The 18,009-nt window shown below is 38.4% G+C and overlaps 1 protein-coding gene across 3 annotated transcripts in view; it reads left to right on the forward strand.

The window, feature by feature from the left end:
* Positions 1 to 608: 608 nt before the first annotated feature.
* Positions 609 to 18,009, forward strand: part of FBXO3 (F-box protein 3) — a gene marked incomplete at both ends in the record, with an annotated part of 38,094 nt that continues 20,693 nt past the window's right edge. For 2 of the 3 annotated variants that reach the window (XM_079707461.1, XM_079707462.1), the window contains 5 exons: positions 609 to 712; positions 5,115 to 5,204; positions 7,137 to 7,300; positions 15,748 to 15,862; positions 17,393 to 17,597. In XM_079707461.1, coding sequence (XP_079563587.1) covers positions 609 to 712; positions 5,115 to 5,204; positions 7,137 to 7,300; positions 15,748 to 15,862; positions 17,393 to 17,597 — 678 coding nt within the window. The remainder of the gene's footprint in view (positions 713 to 5,114; positions 5,205 to 7,136; positions 7,301 to 15,747; positions 15,863 to 17,392; positions 17,598 to 18,009) is intronic. The other variant, XM_079707463.1, reaches the window with a different exon arrangement.

The raw sequence follows: 18,009 nt of genomic DNA on the forward strand, positions 1-18,009 counted from the left end.
ACCATTTCCCTAGTTTGGAAGAAGAGCCTCTAGTTGATTCCCAACTCTGCCCACTACAGAGCGGACAAGGTTTCCGCTCTGTGCAAGGGACACGCCGGGCGAGGGAAGCTGAAGGGAGAAACGAGGAATTTCTAGGTCGGAAGACGAAGAGAAGCGAGGGATTTGGGGGCCAAGGGCAGAGAGAGAACTTACTGGGAGATTTGGGGGCACGCTTCGAGGATACCGGATGTAAAATTTCGCAAGAAGGGCTGGAGTGACCCAAGCAGATTTAGAAAAAAAGTCTCATAGGGGTCCGGGCTGGGCAAGTTTAGGGACCGGAATGGGAGGAGAGAGACCGGGAGATCTAAGGGTGAGCATGTGGGCACCTGGCAGAGCTCGCGCAGCTTGGCTGAAGAGGTACTCGAGATGCAGACGGACGCCACCGCGCGAGCCCTTGACCCTCAGGGCAGTGGGCGGAGTCTTCCAGGGAGCCGCCCATCGGCCTCCCCTTGGGCGGGGCTATCCTGTCGGTTACACAACAAACCTGTGCGATCGGCTAGGGAACGGCGAGGGCGGTGGCGGAGGGGGCGGGGCCGGGGCGGGGCCAGGCCTGCACTGGGCCAGGCAAGATGGCGGCCGTGGAGACCGAGTCGGCGCCCCTGACCCTAGAATCGCTGCCCACCGATCCCCTGCTCCTTATCTTATCCTTCTTGGACTACCGGGACCTAATCAAGTAATGGGACGATGCGCACGGCAGGGGTGGGGTCACGGGTGGGGGAGGAGGCGTAAGGCAAGAGGGACGGAGGCCCGGCTCGCCGATAGGACCTGGACTCCCGTGACAGCCAGGAGGTGACGCCAGGGCCGCCCTGATCCTGCAGAGCCACCCGGGGGCAGGGGCGAGACCGGGGCGGAAAGAGCCCCGCCTGGAGGTCTTCCTCCCGTCCCGGGCCCAGGCCTGAGGAGCGACAACAGCTCTCTCTCCCAGGCCTTGGCGAGGCCCAGTTGGAAGGGGGGCCAAATGCTCCCCGCTGCCGCCGCGCGGACTCCAGCGCCCCGCACCTCCCGGCCGCCGTGGTCTTTGCCCGCTAAGGGCAGCCCTGGCCGCTTTGGAAAAGTCCCCGTCCGGGCCGAGCGCTCTTCTCTGCCTGGGCCAGGAGCCTGCAGAGTCAGGCGCCAAAGTGGGCAGGTGGGACGCCGGAGAGGAGCCAGGCGACCCCCTGACCCCTGGGTGCGACTTATGCAGCAACGTAATATCTGGCAGGGCTCACTTTCGGACTTCTGTGCTAGATAATTGTTTCGCTTTCAGCCTTCCTTCTCACGATTGCATGTTGGATTTTGTGTTTTGGTACTGATTTCCGGTGGTGCGGTACAGGTGACCATCTTCCCTCCTGTATGCTTTGGGTTTCCCAAGTTACCGGCATCTGTTCCAAAAATAAACACCGGTTGCTGGTAGGGGTGGTTAAATGCCCAGTTACTTCAGCGCTTGGGACCGTCTGGGATGGTGGAAGAAATGGCGCTGTTTACACCCTTGACAGCTGGTGGCATGGGTCTTTCTTGTGCCACCACATACATTTGCAAAGGAGGCAGAATCGCCCTCTTAAGGATAGGTAGGCAAGATTCGTTTTGTTTTGTTTTGTTTTTTTGATTAACCATTGGATTTTAGTCGTTTGCTGATTGTACCCTGTGTTGTCAGGGATCCTTTTAGAAATACAGCCTTCTTGAAGTTACTGGTAGCTGTTGCTTGATCTAGCTAAGTGGTGACAGAGGGATAATTCCAGTTTCTGGCTGCTATCTATATTAGTACCTGTAACACTCTTATTTTTCTAGAAAACAAATTTTTCTCTACTCAGGCTTGTAATAAAGTTTATCTTTTTCTTTCGAAAAGGCTGTTACAGTTCCAAACTATTTTCATCTGAAATGTTCTGTTGCAATAGCCTTTTAGAAATCTAACACATACACACACGCTTTTTGATCTGTGGGCCACATTGCTCCCAGAGTGATTTTTCTAAGACAGATCTGGCTGTCATCCTCCTTAAAAACCTATAATGCCCCTTGTTATTTACAGATTATAACCTAAACTTCTGGGAGCATTTAAGGCCCTTATTATTTGGCATAGTCTACTCTGGCCAAATAGACCTCTGCCAGCACACTTGTGTTTTTTTTGTTCTGTGGCTTAAACTCCTGACCCTGCCTGGAATGCCATGCCCCCTTCTTCTGAACCTGGCAAGGTGTAATTCCTTTAAGGACCCCCTCTCCTGAGTCCAATCTCTACCTTTCTCCTTCCTCTGCAGAAGGAGAGGTATTTACCATACCAGATAGATTATGCATTTCTTAAATGTAAAGACTGTCTTGCTTATCTTTGCAGTCACCATTTATTCAACAGATTTTCTTTTTTTTGAGTGCCTGCTGTGTGCCATCCTATTAAATGTTGGGGAAACAATAGTGAACAAGACAGACAAGGCCCCTCTCATAAGCTTAAGGTCTAGCGGGCAAGATGGAAAACAAATAAATGCGTAATTACAAGAGCTACTGTGTGCTATGAAGGAAGTGAACCAGTTGGTCTGTTAAGGAATTGATTCAAATTGGAAGGAGCTGCTATCTATGACGGATAACATAGAGCAGTCCTGGCAGAAGGAACGGTGTTTTCAGAAGCTGATTGGACAATAGCATAGCCTGTTGGAGGAGCTAGAAGACTGACTGGTGTTGCAGGAATTAGGGAATGATTCACAGGTAGAGAGGCTTGAGAAGAGACTAGTGAGATCATGCAGGACCTTGTAAAACAAGGTGAGGAGATCAGATTTTATTTTAAATGCTTTTGGTAGTAATCAACATTTTAAACAGAAGTGATCCCTCATAAATGTTTGTGGAAGTGAACTGAGTTGAATACTGTATTAGGGTTCTCGAGAGAAGCAGAACCAATAGAGAGAGAGAGAGAGAGAGAGAGTGTGTGTGTGTATATGTATGGTTTTTTATAAGGTATTTGCTCATGAATTATAGAGGCTGAGAAGTCCTACAGTCTGCCAAATGCAAGCTGGAGACCCAAGAAAGCTGGTGGTATAGTTTAAAGGGCTGAGAGCTGGAGAGCTGATGATGTAGATCCCAGTCTGGGTCTGAAGGCCTGAGAACCAGGAGTGCCAAGGGCAGGAGATCAGTGTCTCAACTTAGCGGTCAGGCAGAGAGCAAATTCAACCTTCCTCTGCCTTTTTGTTCTATTCAGGCCCTCGATGATTGGAAGGTGCCGACCCACATTGGAGAGGGCCATCTGGCTAACCTAGTCCACCAATCCAAATGCTAATCTTTTCTGGCAACATCTCAATCAAGAAATGATGTTTAGGGGCTTTCCTGGTGGCGCAGTGGTTAAGAATCCTCCTGCCAATGCAGGGGACACAGGTTCGATCCCTGGTCCTGGAAGATCCCACATGCCGGGGAGCAACTAAGCCTGTGCGCCACAACTACCGAGCCTGCGCTCTAGAGCCCACGAGCCACAAGTACTGGAGCCCGCGTGCCTAGAGCCCATGCTCTGCAACAAGAGAAGCCACTGCAGTGAGAAGCCCGCGCACCACAACGAAGAGTAGCGCCCGCTCACTACAACTAGAGAAAGCTCACACACAGCAACGAAGACCCAACGCAGCTAATAAATAAATGAATAAATATTTTTTTAAAAAATAATGTTTAACCAGCTATCTGGGCATCCCTTAGCCCAGGAATGTTGACACAAATGCCGTAGAATTTTATCCACAGAAAAGTTTCCAGTGTACTGCAACTTCTTTCCTGTAGTTTATAGCCCAAATTTGTCAGGTGTCCTGCCCATTGCTAAGCTCTGAAGGTTATGGTACATATTTGCTGAACTGGATTGGGTTGGATTGAATTAGTCCATTGGGATCATTATATAATATAAACTGCATAGTTTGAATCTCACTGTGTATCAGAATTACATGTGGCACTTTTTTAATATACACATGCCTGAGGTACAGATCTCACTCCATGCCAACTGAGTCAGAAGCTCTAGGATAGTAGTTTTCATCCTTGACTTGCATCAGAAATCACCTTTGGTGCATATTCCAGAGATTCTTTTATGTTAACTCTTGGGACAGTGATGGACTCTGAATTCACAAAACTGGAAGGATTCCTATGTTTGCAAATGTTAGTTTGGGCATCGCCTGAGCTTGGCAGAAAAGGATGAGAATTATATTTGTATAAAAGCTGAAAAATGAACAAAGGCTAATCTGTTTACCATCAGTTGTTTTTTAACATGCCCCACTTATGGCCTTGACAAATCCCATGTGATTTAAGATTCCCTTAATTGATTAGCTATTGCCCAAGTGAAATGTTTTATACCTACTTTCTATAACTTGTGATTTCTCTTCTGAAAGGATAGAAATGCATTTTTTTAAAATCTTAAGTTCATTCTTTTTGCAAATTAATTATGTAGGGTAGGATTTACAGGATTCAAGCACTATTGTATTAGAAATCTCTGTGTAAAAAGAAAATTATTTGTTTCTAACATTCCAAATTTTTGAGCAGCTGATACTAACTTGAACAGCTATGGATCTTGAATCAGAATTGTTAAGAATCTGACACCTTTTATAGGTGAGCTTTCCAATAGTTGCTATAGTTAAAAAGTGTTTTTGGATGTAATATTTCTTTCTGTTAAGAAAAAATTAGAACAAACAAAAGCCCTGTATATTTAATATCAAATGTCTCACAGATCTTAAAAAGAAAAAGCACTTTGTTTACACCTGAATAACGTTTCTATATGTAGAAATGATTACCACCCCAATAATAAATATAGGAAATAATAATAAATAATAATAATAATAAATATAGGAAAGCTCTTTGATTTGAAATTAACTCCAATGGTTTATATGTTTTATAGACTTTCATATGAAAATTACAATTGTAGACATTTTGTGGTTTGTGAACTCAAATAGTTAAAATTTCACTACTCACAAGGTAATTATACTAGCTAACACGTTAAACAGGTTTTAGAAAAGATTGTTTTGCAGTTATAAAGGTAGATAGTGGCAGAAAAGCAAAAGGAATAAAACAAAACTTAACATTGAATATTTTCATCTTTACTTTTAAATTGTTTTCTTGTTTTCTTTTATACTAACCATGAATCTGGTTACTGCCAGTTGTTGCTATGTCAGTCGAAGACTTAGCCAGCTATCAAGCCATGATCCACTGTGGAGAAGACATTGCAAAAAATACTGGCTGATATCTGAGTGAGTATTTGGGAAATGTATTCTTGAAATTTGGCCCTTGGCTTCCATTAATGCTAGTCTATGCTGATTCTCCTCTCTAACCCTTGTCTCTTTAAGTCCTTTGGTGGCCTTTCTTGTGCCTGCCAGTAAATGCAGGAGTTCTCCAAGCTGCTGCCCTTGGCTCTCTACTCTTCTCTCTCTGTGAAGTCTCCTGCATGTACTGTTGCACTTTGTAGAGACTACTTGTATGCTTCTAACTCCCAAACCCGAATGTCCACCCCTAACATTCCCACTGAGCTCCAGATTTCTTTGCACAACCGTCTGCTGGATCTTTCCATTGGATGACCCACAGGGTTCACTGAATTCAGTAAATGTTAATAAATTTGATAGAATAAAAGAGTAGATGACAGAAGGTGGGAGTTGGGAAAGATGAAAGAGGGTAGGATTGCTAGTATCTTTTTCGTAGGTTGAGGGGAGTCAGATAGTGACTGAAGTTGGTGAAGCAAGAAATAGAGGTTTAAATATATTATTTAAAGCTGCAAGCTACTCAATAGAATGAAAAATTAATAACAGAGCCTACACACATTGGGAGGAGGAAGGATGAGGAAGAGGGAATTTTAAGTATCGCTGTATCCTGGTCTTTTACTTTGGGATATCAGTAGATAATATAAAATGATAAACCAAGAACTAGAGGCGTAAACATTTAGAATTATAGAGATAACTTCCAGAAATAACTAAAGATTCCTTTGAGAGGTTGGACTTAGAACAGGAGACTGCCTAGTTTTTCATCTTACGTTCTTCAGTACTTTTTGGTTTTAATAATATACATGTATATCACTTAGATTAATAAAAAGATACTTCCCTTCCACCACTGCCCCCACCCCGAAAAACGCACACACATGTATACAACACCCTGAATTGTTCTTTTCCCCATCCCTAAACCTGATCCTCCTGCATTCACACCTTCATAGCAGTACCATCCATCCCTCCCTCCAAGCCAAAACAGGAATCATTCTAGATCTCTTTTCTCCTTTTGTCCCTACATTCATTCAATGACCAAGCTTTTCTGATTTTAGCCCCTGTATATTTCTTGAATCTTTCTTCATTTCATCTAGCCACCACAGTTTTAGGTCAGTTCATCATCTCTTACCAAGACTGTTGCAAAACCCTTCCCGTCCATCTCTGTGGCTCTAGCGTACACCCTTCCCAAACCACGACCACAATTCTGCTCTTTTAACTCTCCTGTTAAAACTCTTCAGTGGCTCTCCATTCCCTACAGGTTAAGGTCAACCTCATTAGTATGTTACCTTAAGGCCCTTTCTGGCTGCCTTATCCTGTACCACTTCTGACTCTTACATTTATACTTCCTTCTTTCTCCCTGATTAGATTATACATTTTTGAAGGCAAAAAATGTGCCTTACTTTTAATGTCCCCAGTAGCTAAGTAGACAGTAAATATTTGTGGAATTGTACCAAATAGGAATGTTGAATCGTGTGATTCCTTTGATATGCTATATGGTTCTCTAGCTAATCCAATGTAGATAAGTTAGATTAATATTATTGTATCATTAGATTCTAAATATTCTCTAAAATAGAAAAATTAAATATATGTTTAAACATTGTGTAACTGGTATGTTTTTAGGAGTAAGTTGAAATTCATATCCCATATATTATTCACATTATATCTTATCAAGGATTAGAAACTTAGAAAAAATAATAAGCAGAAAGTAAGAAAATAAGTGACTCATAATCCCACCATGCCAGCAGTAACTTGTTAAATTTTTTGATGTATGTGTCACTTTTTGTTATCTAGTCTTCATTTGTAGCTACAATAAATGAAAATGAAGACAAAAGTAACCACAAATTCCCAATAACGTATGTTGGTATAAGTGTCTAAAATATATGCTAATTTCATTTCAAAAGATTTTTAATTTTATTTTTTACATCTATTTAGGGAAGAGAAAACACAGAAGAACCAGTGTTGGAAATCCCTCTTCATTGATACTTACTCTGATGTAGGAAGATATATTGACCATTATGCTGCTATTAAAAAGGCCTGGGATGATCTCAAGAAATATTTGGAACCCAGATGTCCTCGTATGGTTTTATCTCTGAAAGGTATTGGGAATGCAGGGTCTCCCTTCCCCATTTTAGTTTCATAGTATAAATAGGTTAAATAACTTTGGGTTTCTATCATCTGTGCTAATCTGTGCTAATCCAACATTATCTGTAATTCACCATTCACATTTGGTCAAGCACATAGAAAGCCTAGTTTGCTAAAAGGACCCTGGTTCTAGTGCTTGCCCTATTTTTGCCTACCTCAGCATCCACATGATTATTAGAAGTGAAAGCTTCTTTTTATCCTTACATTTGTTTTACATAAAGAAACTAGTAATGTTATTGTTGCTTGAGGATAATTTGTAATTTCTTTTAAAAGACTTTTTTTTTAATTGAAAAATTGCCTGCTGTATCAACCCTCTTCACTCTTTTTAGTATAAGTAAATGTTTATTTGACAGTCTAATATTTGAAAGACCAAATATTACAGACCGGGTCTTTAAGCATGTAGGAGCAGCATAATAGAGTAGGGAAAACTTTTGTCCCTATTTTGACATTTACAGAGTAATGAAAACTAAGATTTGAACTGAGGTCTATTTGACCCCAGAATCTATGCTGTCTCTACTATACTATTATTTTCCAATTTTGGCAAGAAATATTAGCAAGCTATTTCCCATTACTTTGATTTTTAAATTTATGCCCAAGAAATACATAAATTGATTGCAAGATATATTGCTACTTATCTGCTTTAGCCTCCAAGTTTTTTTCAAGTTTCTCCACTAAAAGGAATTTTTTATGTGTTTTGGTTTTGCTAAGCTGAAATTGGGATCAGTTCTTCTCAAACGTGTACCTTTTGAACTAAGGACTCTTTTGAAACGGCATTCCTTTTACATTTCATATTTCTGCTGTACGTTTCCATGCAAATATGAATTTCATACAAATCATGATTGCATGACCAGGTACTTAAAACTGAATTGCTAGGAGGTAGAAGAAAGAATGATTTGGCAGAGAGAGTACAGCTTTGAAAGAAAGTACCCTTGATTAATATTTTTAATAGGTTTTTTCCTTGGAAGAAAAGAAAAATATTATCCACTTGGTGTGTGGGGTTAAATAATTTCAAGAGGAAAATAATTCAGAAAATAGGTATTTGGTAATGATAAGTAAAATATGTAAGGGTTTGCAATAGCTGTCATTTATTAAACACAAAGCTAGGTACTAAGCCAAGTACTGTATATTATTCCATTTAAGTTGCCAAAATCCTATGAGGTAGGTAATTACTAGTCTCATTTTATAGGTGAGCTACCTGAGGCATAGAAGGCTAAGTAAGTAGTTTGCCATCACAAAGGAGAGCAGAGCCAGGATTTGGATATAGGGCTGACTCCAGAGATGTGGTCTTACCAGCTGTTGAAGGGAGAGAAGACCTATACTATTTTGTTTAGAATGTGTTAGGAGTCTTAGAGAGCTAGTCTAATATTCGAATATTGGAATATGGGAATATAGACATGGTTCTCCTTTGAGACACAGAGCTGCCAGGAAAGGAAGAAACTAAGGATACATAGCAGCTTCTTCCTTTTTCCTTTTTCTTTATTTTTTTATTTTTTAATTTTTTGAGGGGACACTCAATTGGTATTCCCAGGCTCCCTGTTCACTGTTTTGTACTTAATGGTTGAAGGTGAGGTTGTCAGAGAATTCCTTGTCAGCCCGTGTTTTACTCCCAGGTGCCAGTTCTCTGGGGTCTTTGCCATGAATTGGAATAGGACAAAGCCTCTGATATCTAGAAAGCTGGGGATTCTATTAATGTAGACCTATGCGTTTTAGGGCTGAATCAGGAAACTAGCTGCTCATCTCAGGGGCCATAGTCCCTGACTCAGTTTCAAGGGTATAGAGATCACAGATAGGAAGGAAACTTGGAAAACAAATAGGCACTGGGTTTAGGAAAATTTTTATTAAGTATCTTGAAATTATAGTATATTGGTGTACATTCTACCAATCTATCTCATGGTATATATCACATATCTTTGAATATCATATTAACCTTAAGTATTGGCTTAAAATTTTAAAGTCGGAAGGGACTTTTAGAGATCATTTAGACCAGGGATTAGCAAACTTTTTCTTTAAATGACCAGATAGTAAACATTTTAGGCTTTGAGGGACAGATGGCCTCTGTCACAACTATTTAACTCTGCTATTGTGGGAAAGCAGCCATAGACAATATAACAACAAATGGGGTGGCAGTGTTCCAAGAAAACTTTATTTATGGAAATAGGCCTCAGTCCAGGATTTGGCCTGCAGGCTGTATAGTTTGTGGATCCCTGATTTATACCAGCCCTTTCATTTTACAGGTGAAGGAACAGGCTCAGAGTTTAGGTGACTTATTCAGGGTCCCGTAGCTAGTGAGTAACAGAGATAGAACTCTAATCTAGGTTTCTTGGCTCCTAGTAACCTTTTCACTTCTTCCTCATACAAATAGGCTGGGGGCAAGGGAAGTACATAAACACTTATTGTATGCCAGGAAAGCACTTTATTAAGCACATGAAACTTATTTAAACCTCACTGTAATTCTCTTAGGTAGGTGGTATTATCTTCTGTTTTGCAGACGAGGAAACTGGATTAAAGAGATGAAATAACTTGCCAGAGATCACAGTCAGTCTAGTCATCCCTTGGTATCCACCAGGCATTGGTTTCAGGACCTGCTGAGGATATTGAAATATGCAGATGCTCAAGTCTCATAGTTGACCCTTTGTATCCTTGAGTTCCACATCCGGATATAGAAAGCCAGCTGTAATTGGTAGAGCTGAGATTTGACCCTGGTCTGTCTGGCTCCCAAATTCTATTATAGTAGGATGCCCCTCTAAATGTATTTCCTTATATTTATCTTTTGCCATGTTTGCTTGTTGTTATTTTACTTTTTTTTCTGCCTTGCTGTCTCTTTTCAAGAAATTCTTGGTTTCTTAATGTTACATGTTAAATGTCCAACGTGTAGCACTAACTATATAAATATTAGTGTTTTTTTTCTCATTCACCTCCTGGTTCAGGCAGCTATTCAGCTTGTTTTCTTTTGTATTGAACTTTAAAAAAAATAAACTTTTCATTTTGTACTAATTTTAGATTACAAGACAGTTGCAAAGATAGTACAGAGAATTTCTGTACACTCCTCACCCAGTTTCAGTTTCCCCTAACGTACCAACCCATGGGACATTTGTCAAACTAAAGTCTTCACTGGCACCTTACTACTAACTAAATTCTAGACTTTATTCAGAATTCACCAGATTTTCCATCAGTGGAATCCTTTTTCAATTCCTGCATCCAATCCAGAATACTACATTGCATTTAGTTGTCATGTCTCCTTAGTGTCCTCTGGTCTGTGGACACTTCCCAGTCTTTCTTTGTCTTTCACACCGTTGACAGTTTGAAGGAGTAGTGGTCAGGTATTTTGCAGAATGTCCCTCAAACTGACTTTGTCTAAAGTATTACTCACGATTAGACTGGAGTAATATGTTTTCAGGTTACCAGCGAGGTGAGGTGTCTCATCACATAGCTGGGGGTATGTGATATCCACAGCCTATCACTAGTGATGTTAACCAACCAATAGGAATGTGCACAGATCATAAGTGTACAACTCAGTGAATTGTCACAAGGTGAACATGCCCATTGTAACACCCGTCAGGTCAAGAAGTAGAATAATTATGTGTACCTAGAACCCTACGTCTTTCTCAGGGGTAACCACTATCCTGATTGCTAATGCCACTGAGTAGTTTTCTCTCTTTTTGAACTTTATATAATTGGCATGATTAAGTATGTTTTTTGCGTGAATTATTTCTGTTTCATTTGTGAGATTCAGCAGTGTTGTTTGTAACAGTATTTTGTTCATTTTTGTTACAGTATAAGTACTCTGTTATATGATTAGACCACAGTTTATTCATTCATTCTACTGTTGTTGGGTATTTGGGTTGTTTCTAGTCTTTGACTATTACAAATAATGCTGTAAATCATTTTTGATGTACATATGAGCTTATTTCTATCAGGTAAATATCTAGGATTGCATTTGCTGGGTTGTATAGTGTGCTTGTATTAAACTTCAGAAGATACTGTTAATTTTCCAAAGTGGTTTTACCACTTTACATTCCTACTAGCACTTTAATGTTGTCATTCTTTTTATTTTAGCCCTTCTAGTGGGTGTGTAGTGGTGATTTTAATTTGCATTTCTTTAAGGATGTAGAATGATAGTTTTATCTCTAGCTTTCCAATCCCTATATGTCATTTCTTTATTTTTCTTGCTTTATTGAACTGGCTAGAGCCTTCAGTGCAGTGTTGGATAGAAATGGTAATAGTGAGTATCCTTATCTTTCTGACTGCAGAGGGAAAGCTTTCAACATTTCTCCTTTAAAGCTGATGTTTGCTGTAGATTTTTAGTAGGCACTCTTTAGCATCTTGTAGAAAGTCCCTTCTGATCCTAGTTTGGGAAAAGGGTTTTTTGTTTTTGTGTTTTAAACAGATAATTGAGTTTTATCAAATGCCTTTCCAGCCTTGTCATTATCATATGATTTTTCTACTTCATTTTGTTAATGCTCTGAATTACATTGATTGATTTTCTGAATGTTAAACCAATTTTGCATTCTTGGAATAAGCCTACTTTGCTTGGAATGTATTATCTTTTTTATGTATTGTTGGATTTGATTTGCTAGTATTTGGGGTTTTTACATCTATGCTCATGAGAGAGTTTGGCCTGTAATTTTCCTTTCTTGCAATGTTCTTGTCAGGTTTTGGTATCAAGATGATGCTGGCCTTGTAAACGAGTCGGGAAGTGTTGCCTCTTTTTCTGTTCCCTGGAAGAGTTTATGTAAGCTTGGTCTTATTTCTTGTTTAAATGATTAGTAGAATATACCAGTGAAGGCATTCAATCCTGGAGTTTTCATTGTGGGAAGGTTTTAAATTAAGGATTCAATTTCTTTATCAGATTTAGGACTACTCAGATTTTCTACCTAGTCTCCTGTCAGTTTTGATAAGTTGTGTTTTTCTAGGAAATTGTCTACTTCATCTACATTTTCTAATTTATTGCCATAAAGTTTTCATAATTATCCTCTTCGTAATGCTTGTTGGATCTCTAGTGATTTCACCTTTCCATTTCTTGTATTGTTTGTGCTTTCTCTCTGTTGTTCTGGGTCAGTTTTGCTAGGTAAGGGCTAATCAGTTTTATTAGTCTTTTCAGAGAACTGACTTTTGCCTTTGTTAATCCTCTCTATGTTAATATCTTATTTCTTATTTCATTAATTTCTCTGATTACTTCTCTTTAAATTTACTGTCACTTTTCTCCTGACTTGAGATGATTACTTAGATCATAGATTTTTCAGCCTTCCTTGTTTTCTTCAAATGCATTTAGGGGTATAAATTTCCCTTTAAATGTAGCTTTAACTTCATCCCACAAGTTTTAATATGCTGTATTTTCATTAACATGCAGTTCAAAATATTTTGTGATTTCTTCTTTGACCCATGGATTATATAGAAATGTATTGCTTGATTTCTAAACATTGGGGGCTTTTTAAGTAATCTTTTTAATGTAATTTATAGTTTAATTCCACTATGATCAGAGAATATACTCTATATGAGTTCAGTCATTTGAAATTTATTGTGATTTGTTCTGTGGTCCGGCATTTAATTTATCTTGGCAAATGTTCCATGTATACTTGAAAAGAATGTATATTCTGCCATTCTTGCCATTTAGTACTATATATATATGATTAGGCAAAACTGTTGATCTTGTTCAAATCTTCTGTACTCTTAATGAGGTTTTTGGTCTCCTTGTTCTGTTTGTTACTGAGAGAGGTATGTTAAAATTTCTCACTGTGGTAGGCAGAGTTCTGAGATAGGTCCCAAGATTCTCACCCACTGTGGTACGTGCCTGGTATAATGATAGCTTCCCCTTGAGTGTGAGTTGTACAATGGATATAATTGATTTCTGTCTTGTGATTAGGTCATATTAGATGACAAAAGGGTTTTACAGATGTAATGAAGGTCCCAAATTAGTTGCATTTGAATTAATCATTAATCAAAAAGGAAATTATCCTGAGCAGGCCTGACCCAATCAGGTGAGCCCTTAACAGGAACTGGGCTCTTCCAGAAGTCAGAGAGATTCAAAGCCTGGGTGTGTCTCCTACAGGTCATGAATAAGCAAACTGGCACGTTGTGGAGAGGGCCAGGTGATAAGGAATGGCAGGTGGCTTCTAAGAGTAGAGAGCCTCAATCCTGCAACTACAAAGAACTGAGTTCTGCCAACAACCAGTGAGTTTGGAAGAGAACCCCAAGCAAAAGATGCATAAGGTGCACTAGCATCCCCAGTTAACACCATGATTTCAGCCTTGTGGGACCTGAGCAGAAGATCTAATTCAGTCATGTCCAGAATTCTGACCTACAGACACTGTGAAATAAATGAGTGTTATTTTAAGCGGCTAATATTGTGGCAGTAGAAAACTAATACACCCATTATGATTACAGATATATATTTTTTCCATTTTAATTCTGTCATTTAAAAAAATATATTTTGAAGCTGTGTTATTAGATGCACAAAATTAAACTTATAATACCCGTGTAGTGAATTTAACCTTTTTGCCATTACAAAAAGTCCTCCATTACCTTGAATAATGCTATTTGCCTTAAAGTCTATTTTGTATGATTTTAGTAGAGCTATTTTAGCTTTCTTTTCTGTATCTACATCTTTAAGATGTGCCTCTTGTATATGTTTGTGTTTTGTTTTTCATCTGGTCTGTTTGTCTTTTAATTAGATTATTTAGTCTGTTTATATTTAATGTAATTACGAATACATTTGAGTGTAAATATACCATGTTTCTATTTTATATTGGTGCCACCTGAGCAGGTATTCCTTTTTTGCATTCTTCTTAATTATCTTTTATTCCATACTCCCTTTCCTTTCTTATTTATCTAACTTTTTTTTTAGTGATTAGCCTAGAGATTAAAACATGTATCTCTGACTTAAAGTCTATTGTAAATTAGTATTTTTACCACTTCCTGAACAATGAAAGAACCTTAGAATACTTTAATTTCAGTTACCTCCCTCCTGTCTTTTGTATTATAGTTTTATGATTTTAGTTTTCAACATATTTTATATCCTTGAAAACATTATTATTATTTTACATGTTCAATATTATTTTAGATTTATCTGCATATTTACCTTTTCTGGTTGCACTTTATTTCTTCCTGAATCTTCATGCTTCCATCTGGGATAATTTTTCTTCTGCCTGAAGAATTCCTTTTTGTTTTGTTTTGTTTTGTTTTGTTTTTAACAAGGGAATGCTATTGCTGAATATTTTCAGATTTTTCTTTTTTGTCAAAAAATATATTTATTTCATCTTCACTTTTGAAGTATATATTCACTGGATATAGAATTCTAGTCAGCACTTGAAGATACCATTCTTCCAGCTTCTATTGTTCTGTTAAGAAGCTGTCTTATTGTTGTTCTTCTGAAGATGACTGTGGCTTTTCCCCTTCTCTGGCTGCTTTTAAGATTTCTCTTTGTCTTTGATTTTCAGCAGTTTTCCAGTAATGTGTCTAGATAATGATTTTCTTTGTAATTATTCTCCATGGGGTTTATAGTGCTTCTTAAATCTATGGTTTGATGTTTTCATCAATTTTGGAAAATTCTCTCAACCCCGTGGTACTGCTGAAAGCTTTGCTCATCTTCTCGGCCTCTCAGCTTCATGTTTGCTTTCAGAAGTGGCAATTGTCTCAAAGACAAGGTGGCTCCAAAGCCCTGGCTAAACTCTCAGTTTCCCTGTTCTTCTGGACCAACCTCCCCCCACCCCAACCCTGCCAGTTCTCACTGTCTTTGAGGTTCTCCAAAAGCCTTGAAACCAATTTTCTGTTGTTCCGTTTTTCTAGTTCTCAGCAAAATGTTTGGTCCAACAACCTGGTGGGGCATTGCTGGGAGTGAATCTCTTCTCTTAGTATTTGTAATTACTGTTTTTTAAAACTAGAATATATGGCAAGCTTATAAACATGAAAATCAAATTCAAGGTAATGGCCTCCTCACAGCATGAACCTACACCTATGTCCTATATTTCCCGTTAAGAGACTAGGTTAAGACTCTTGAACAACATCCATTTAGAGGACTTCTGGAGAGTTTTTTAAATAGAGAAATTTGAGTATATTAGATTAAGAAAAATGAGATATGCTCTAAAGTTTGTATTGTACTGTAAAAAAACTATTGTGGATTTCACTGGTGCCTGCTGTTCCATATTTTGCTTAGTGCCAGTGTTTTCCCCATGGAGAGGAAACTGAGAAATTTGCTTCCTCAGTGCTTCAAACGTCAGAGCTAATCTAAAGTGATATAATATTTCTGTGAATTTTCAATTCATTTCCCTGTATTTCAGCAAGTACATTTTGGACAGAATTCACTTGCTCTAAGATTGTATCATTGGCTAGCAGATAGATTGCATTTCTTCTTAGATTTAAGGCTTATGGTTTCTTGATAATTTGCTTTTTTGTGCATCTGCAGAGGGTGCTCGAGAGGAAGACCTAGATGCTGTGGAAGCTCAGATTGGCTGCAAGCTTCCTGATGATTATCGATGTTCATATCGTATCCACAATGGGCAGAAGTTAGTGGTTCCAGGGTGAGATGTTCACTGTTTGAGTTATTTTTAATGATACAAGTTATTTTCTAGAATGTAAACAAATTGTATTTGTAGTTACTCTTAACAGATTAAAAAGTATAAGAATTTCCTCCTGTTCCTTATAACAATCCATAAGACAAAATCTATAGCTTGAATTTGATTTTACCGAAATAGATAATGTCTCAAAAACATGGTTTCTATCAACACATCTTTACAGTTAAGATGGTTGGGGTGGGCCTACAGGACAGGAGAGGAGATGTGTGTGTGAGTATAATTTAACTAAAATTTAACTAAACCTGTTCCAAATCCTTGAAGTGTTTATCCTGTTACAGGCCAAGTAAAGTATTTTAGAGAGCTTGATATAAGTTCTATGAATCATACATGTTAAAAGTAATGTTCAGAGCTACATACACTTAACTAAAGAGAATATTAGTTTTGTCCTATTCAAGCATAGTCTATAATCGAATGGCCTATTTTAAACTTACTTCTAAACGATATGAAGTATTCACTGTGGAACCTTTTGGTAAAAGCAGGCCATGCAGTAGCTCTCAAATTTACTCACAGTTTTTAAAGCTATATGCTTCAAATTGTTCTACTCCCTTTGTTCCCTCATGAAATTAAGGTATTTCAGAGACATTGCACTTGTGACATACTGATAGGAATTTAGGGAGAACTTTGCATTGTTCTTATTAGAACTTGGTATCTTTTTGTGTGTGAAGAACCATATGAGGCTCTGTTACCATTTCAGATCAGAGTTGAGTGAGTACAGGGAATCTAGGAGGTGATCATACTGAGGTTACAAGGTAGTATTCAGAAGTCAAATATTGGGCAGTTAGGACTAGATAAGCCTAAATCACTGGGGTGTTTTTCTATTCTGTTTTCCTGTCAAGCTGAAACTTGACAAAATGGAAAAATTGTCATATTTCAAGAACCAACAGGAGAGAACTATACTAAGAGTTACTCAGAATTGACATGACAAACAGATCATGATTTCAACACAGGGATTTTTATCTGCCCACAGCCCAAACAGTGAGACTTAGGATGAGACTCTCATCAAGGACCGACACCTGTGTTGTTCTCATACGTATGAGTTTAGACCCCATACATCCCAAGTTTATGAAAGTTTGAACAAGGATTAAGCTGATTTCCATTTATACTGCCTGGTAGACTAATGTAAGCTAAAGGTTGTATCAAGATAAAGGTATCAGAGAGGACATTAAACATTAAATTAGTCATACATACATATATAGCAAAACACTGGCAAATTATGGCAAGATAGATTTTTGAAAGCAGTAAAACTATTTTTCTTTTTAAAAGGTTGGCATTTAGACAGTTTAGACTTTTAGACTTTTAATTTAAATCAGAATCTTTCCACTCAAGAGTTTGAATTTAATATATGCAGAAATTGTAGTGTTTGGGGTATTCCTGGTTTAGAATTGACATGTTAATCGTTCTTATAAAGTTGTCAATGTGAAATTATTATTCATCAAAAAGATGCAGTTGACTAAACTTTTGAGTCTATATTCTCAGGTTGTTGGGAAGCATGGCGCTGTCTAATCACTATCGTTCTGAGGACTTGCTAGACGTCGACACGGCTGCTGGAGGCTTCCAGCAGAGACAGGGACTGAAATACTGTCTACCTTTAACTTTTTGCATACATACTGGTTTGAGTCAGTACATAGCAGTGGAAGCTGCGGAGGGCCGAAACAAAAATGAAGTCTTCTACCAATGTCCAGTAAGTAGGAAGCATGTTTAAATGTGCCTTTAAGATGTGTTCTGATGGGTGTATAAAATGTGCATTAGGAATTTTCAGGGTTGTAGAATGGGTATAGAGCATTATGCAATTTGATTATAGACGGATCTAACTAGAGGGCTAATATTCTGGTATAATGGCATGGAATGCTAAAAGAAAATTTCACCAATGGACAAACAATGCAAGCTATTGTGCGTACAGAGGGAAGCTGTGATTTGTATTAGGACATTTTAAGTTTAAGAAAAACTAATGAGACACGCAAGAGGGAGGGGATGTGGGGATATATGTATACGTATAGCTGATTCCCTTTGTTATACAGCAGAAACACACCATTGTAAAGCAATTATACTCCACTAAAGCTGTTATAAAAAAAAAGAAAAATGAATGAGCTTTT

Source organism: Hyperoodon ampullatus (assembly GCF_949752795.1).
Source record: "Hyperoodon ampullatus genome assembly, chromosome: 7".
Lineage (NCBI taxonomy): Eukaryota > Metazoa > Chordata > Mammalia > Artiodactyla > Ziphiidae > Hyperoodon > Hyperoodon ampullatus.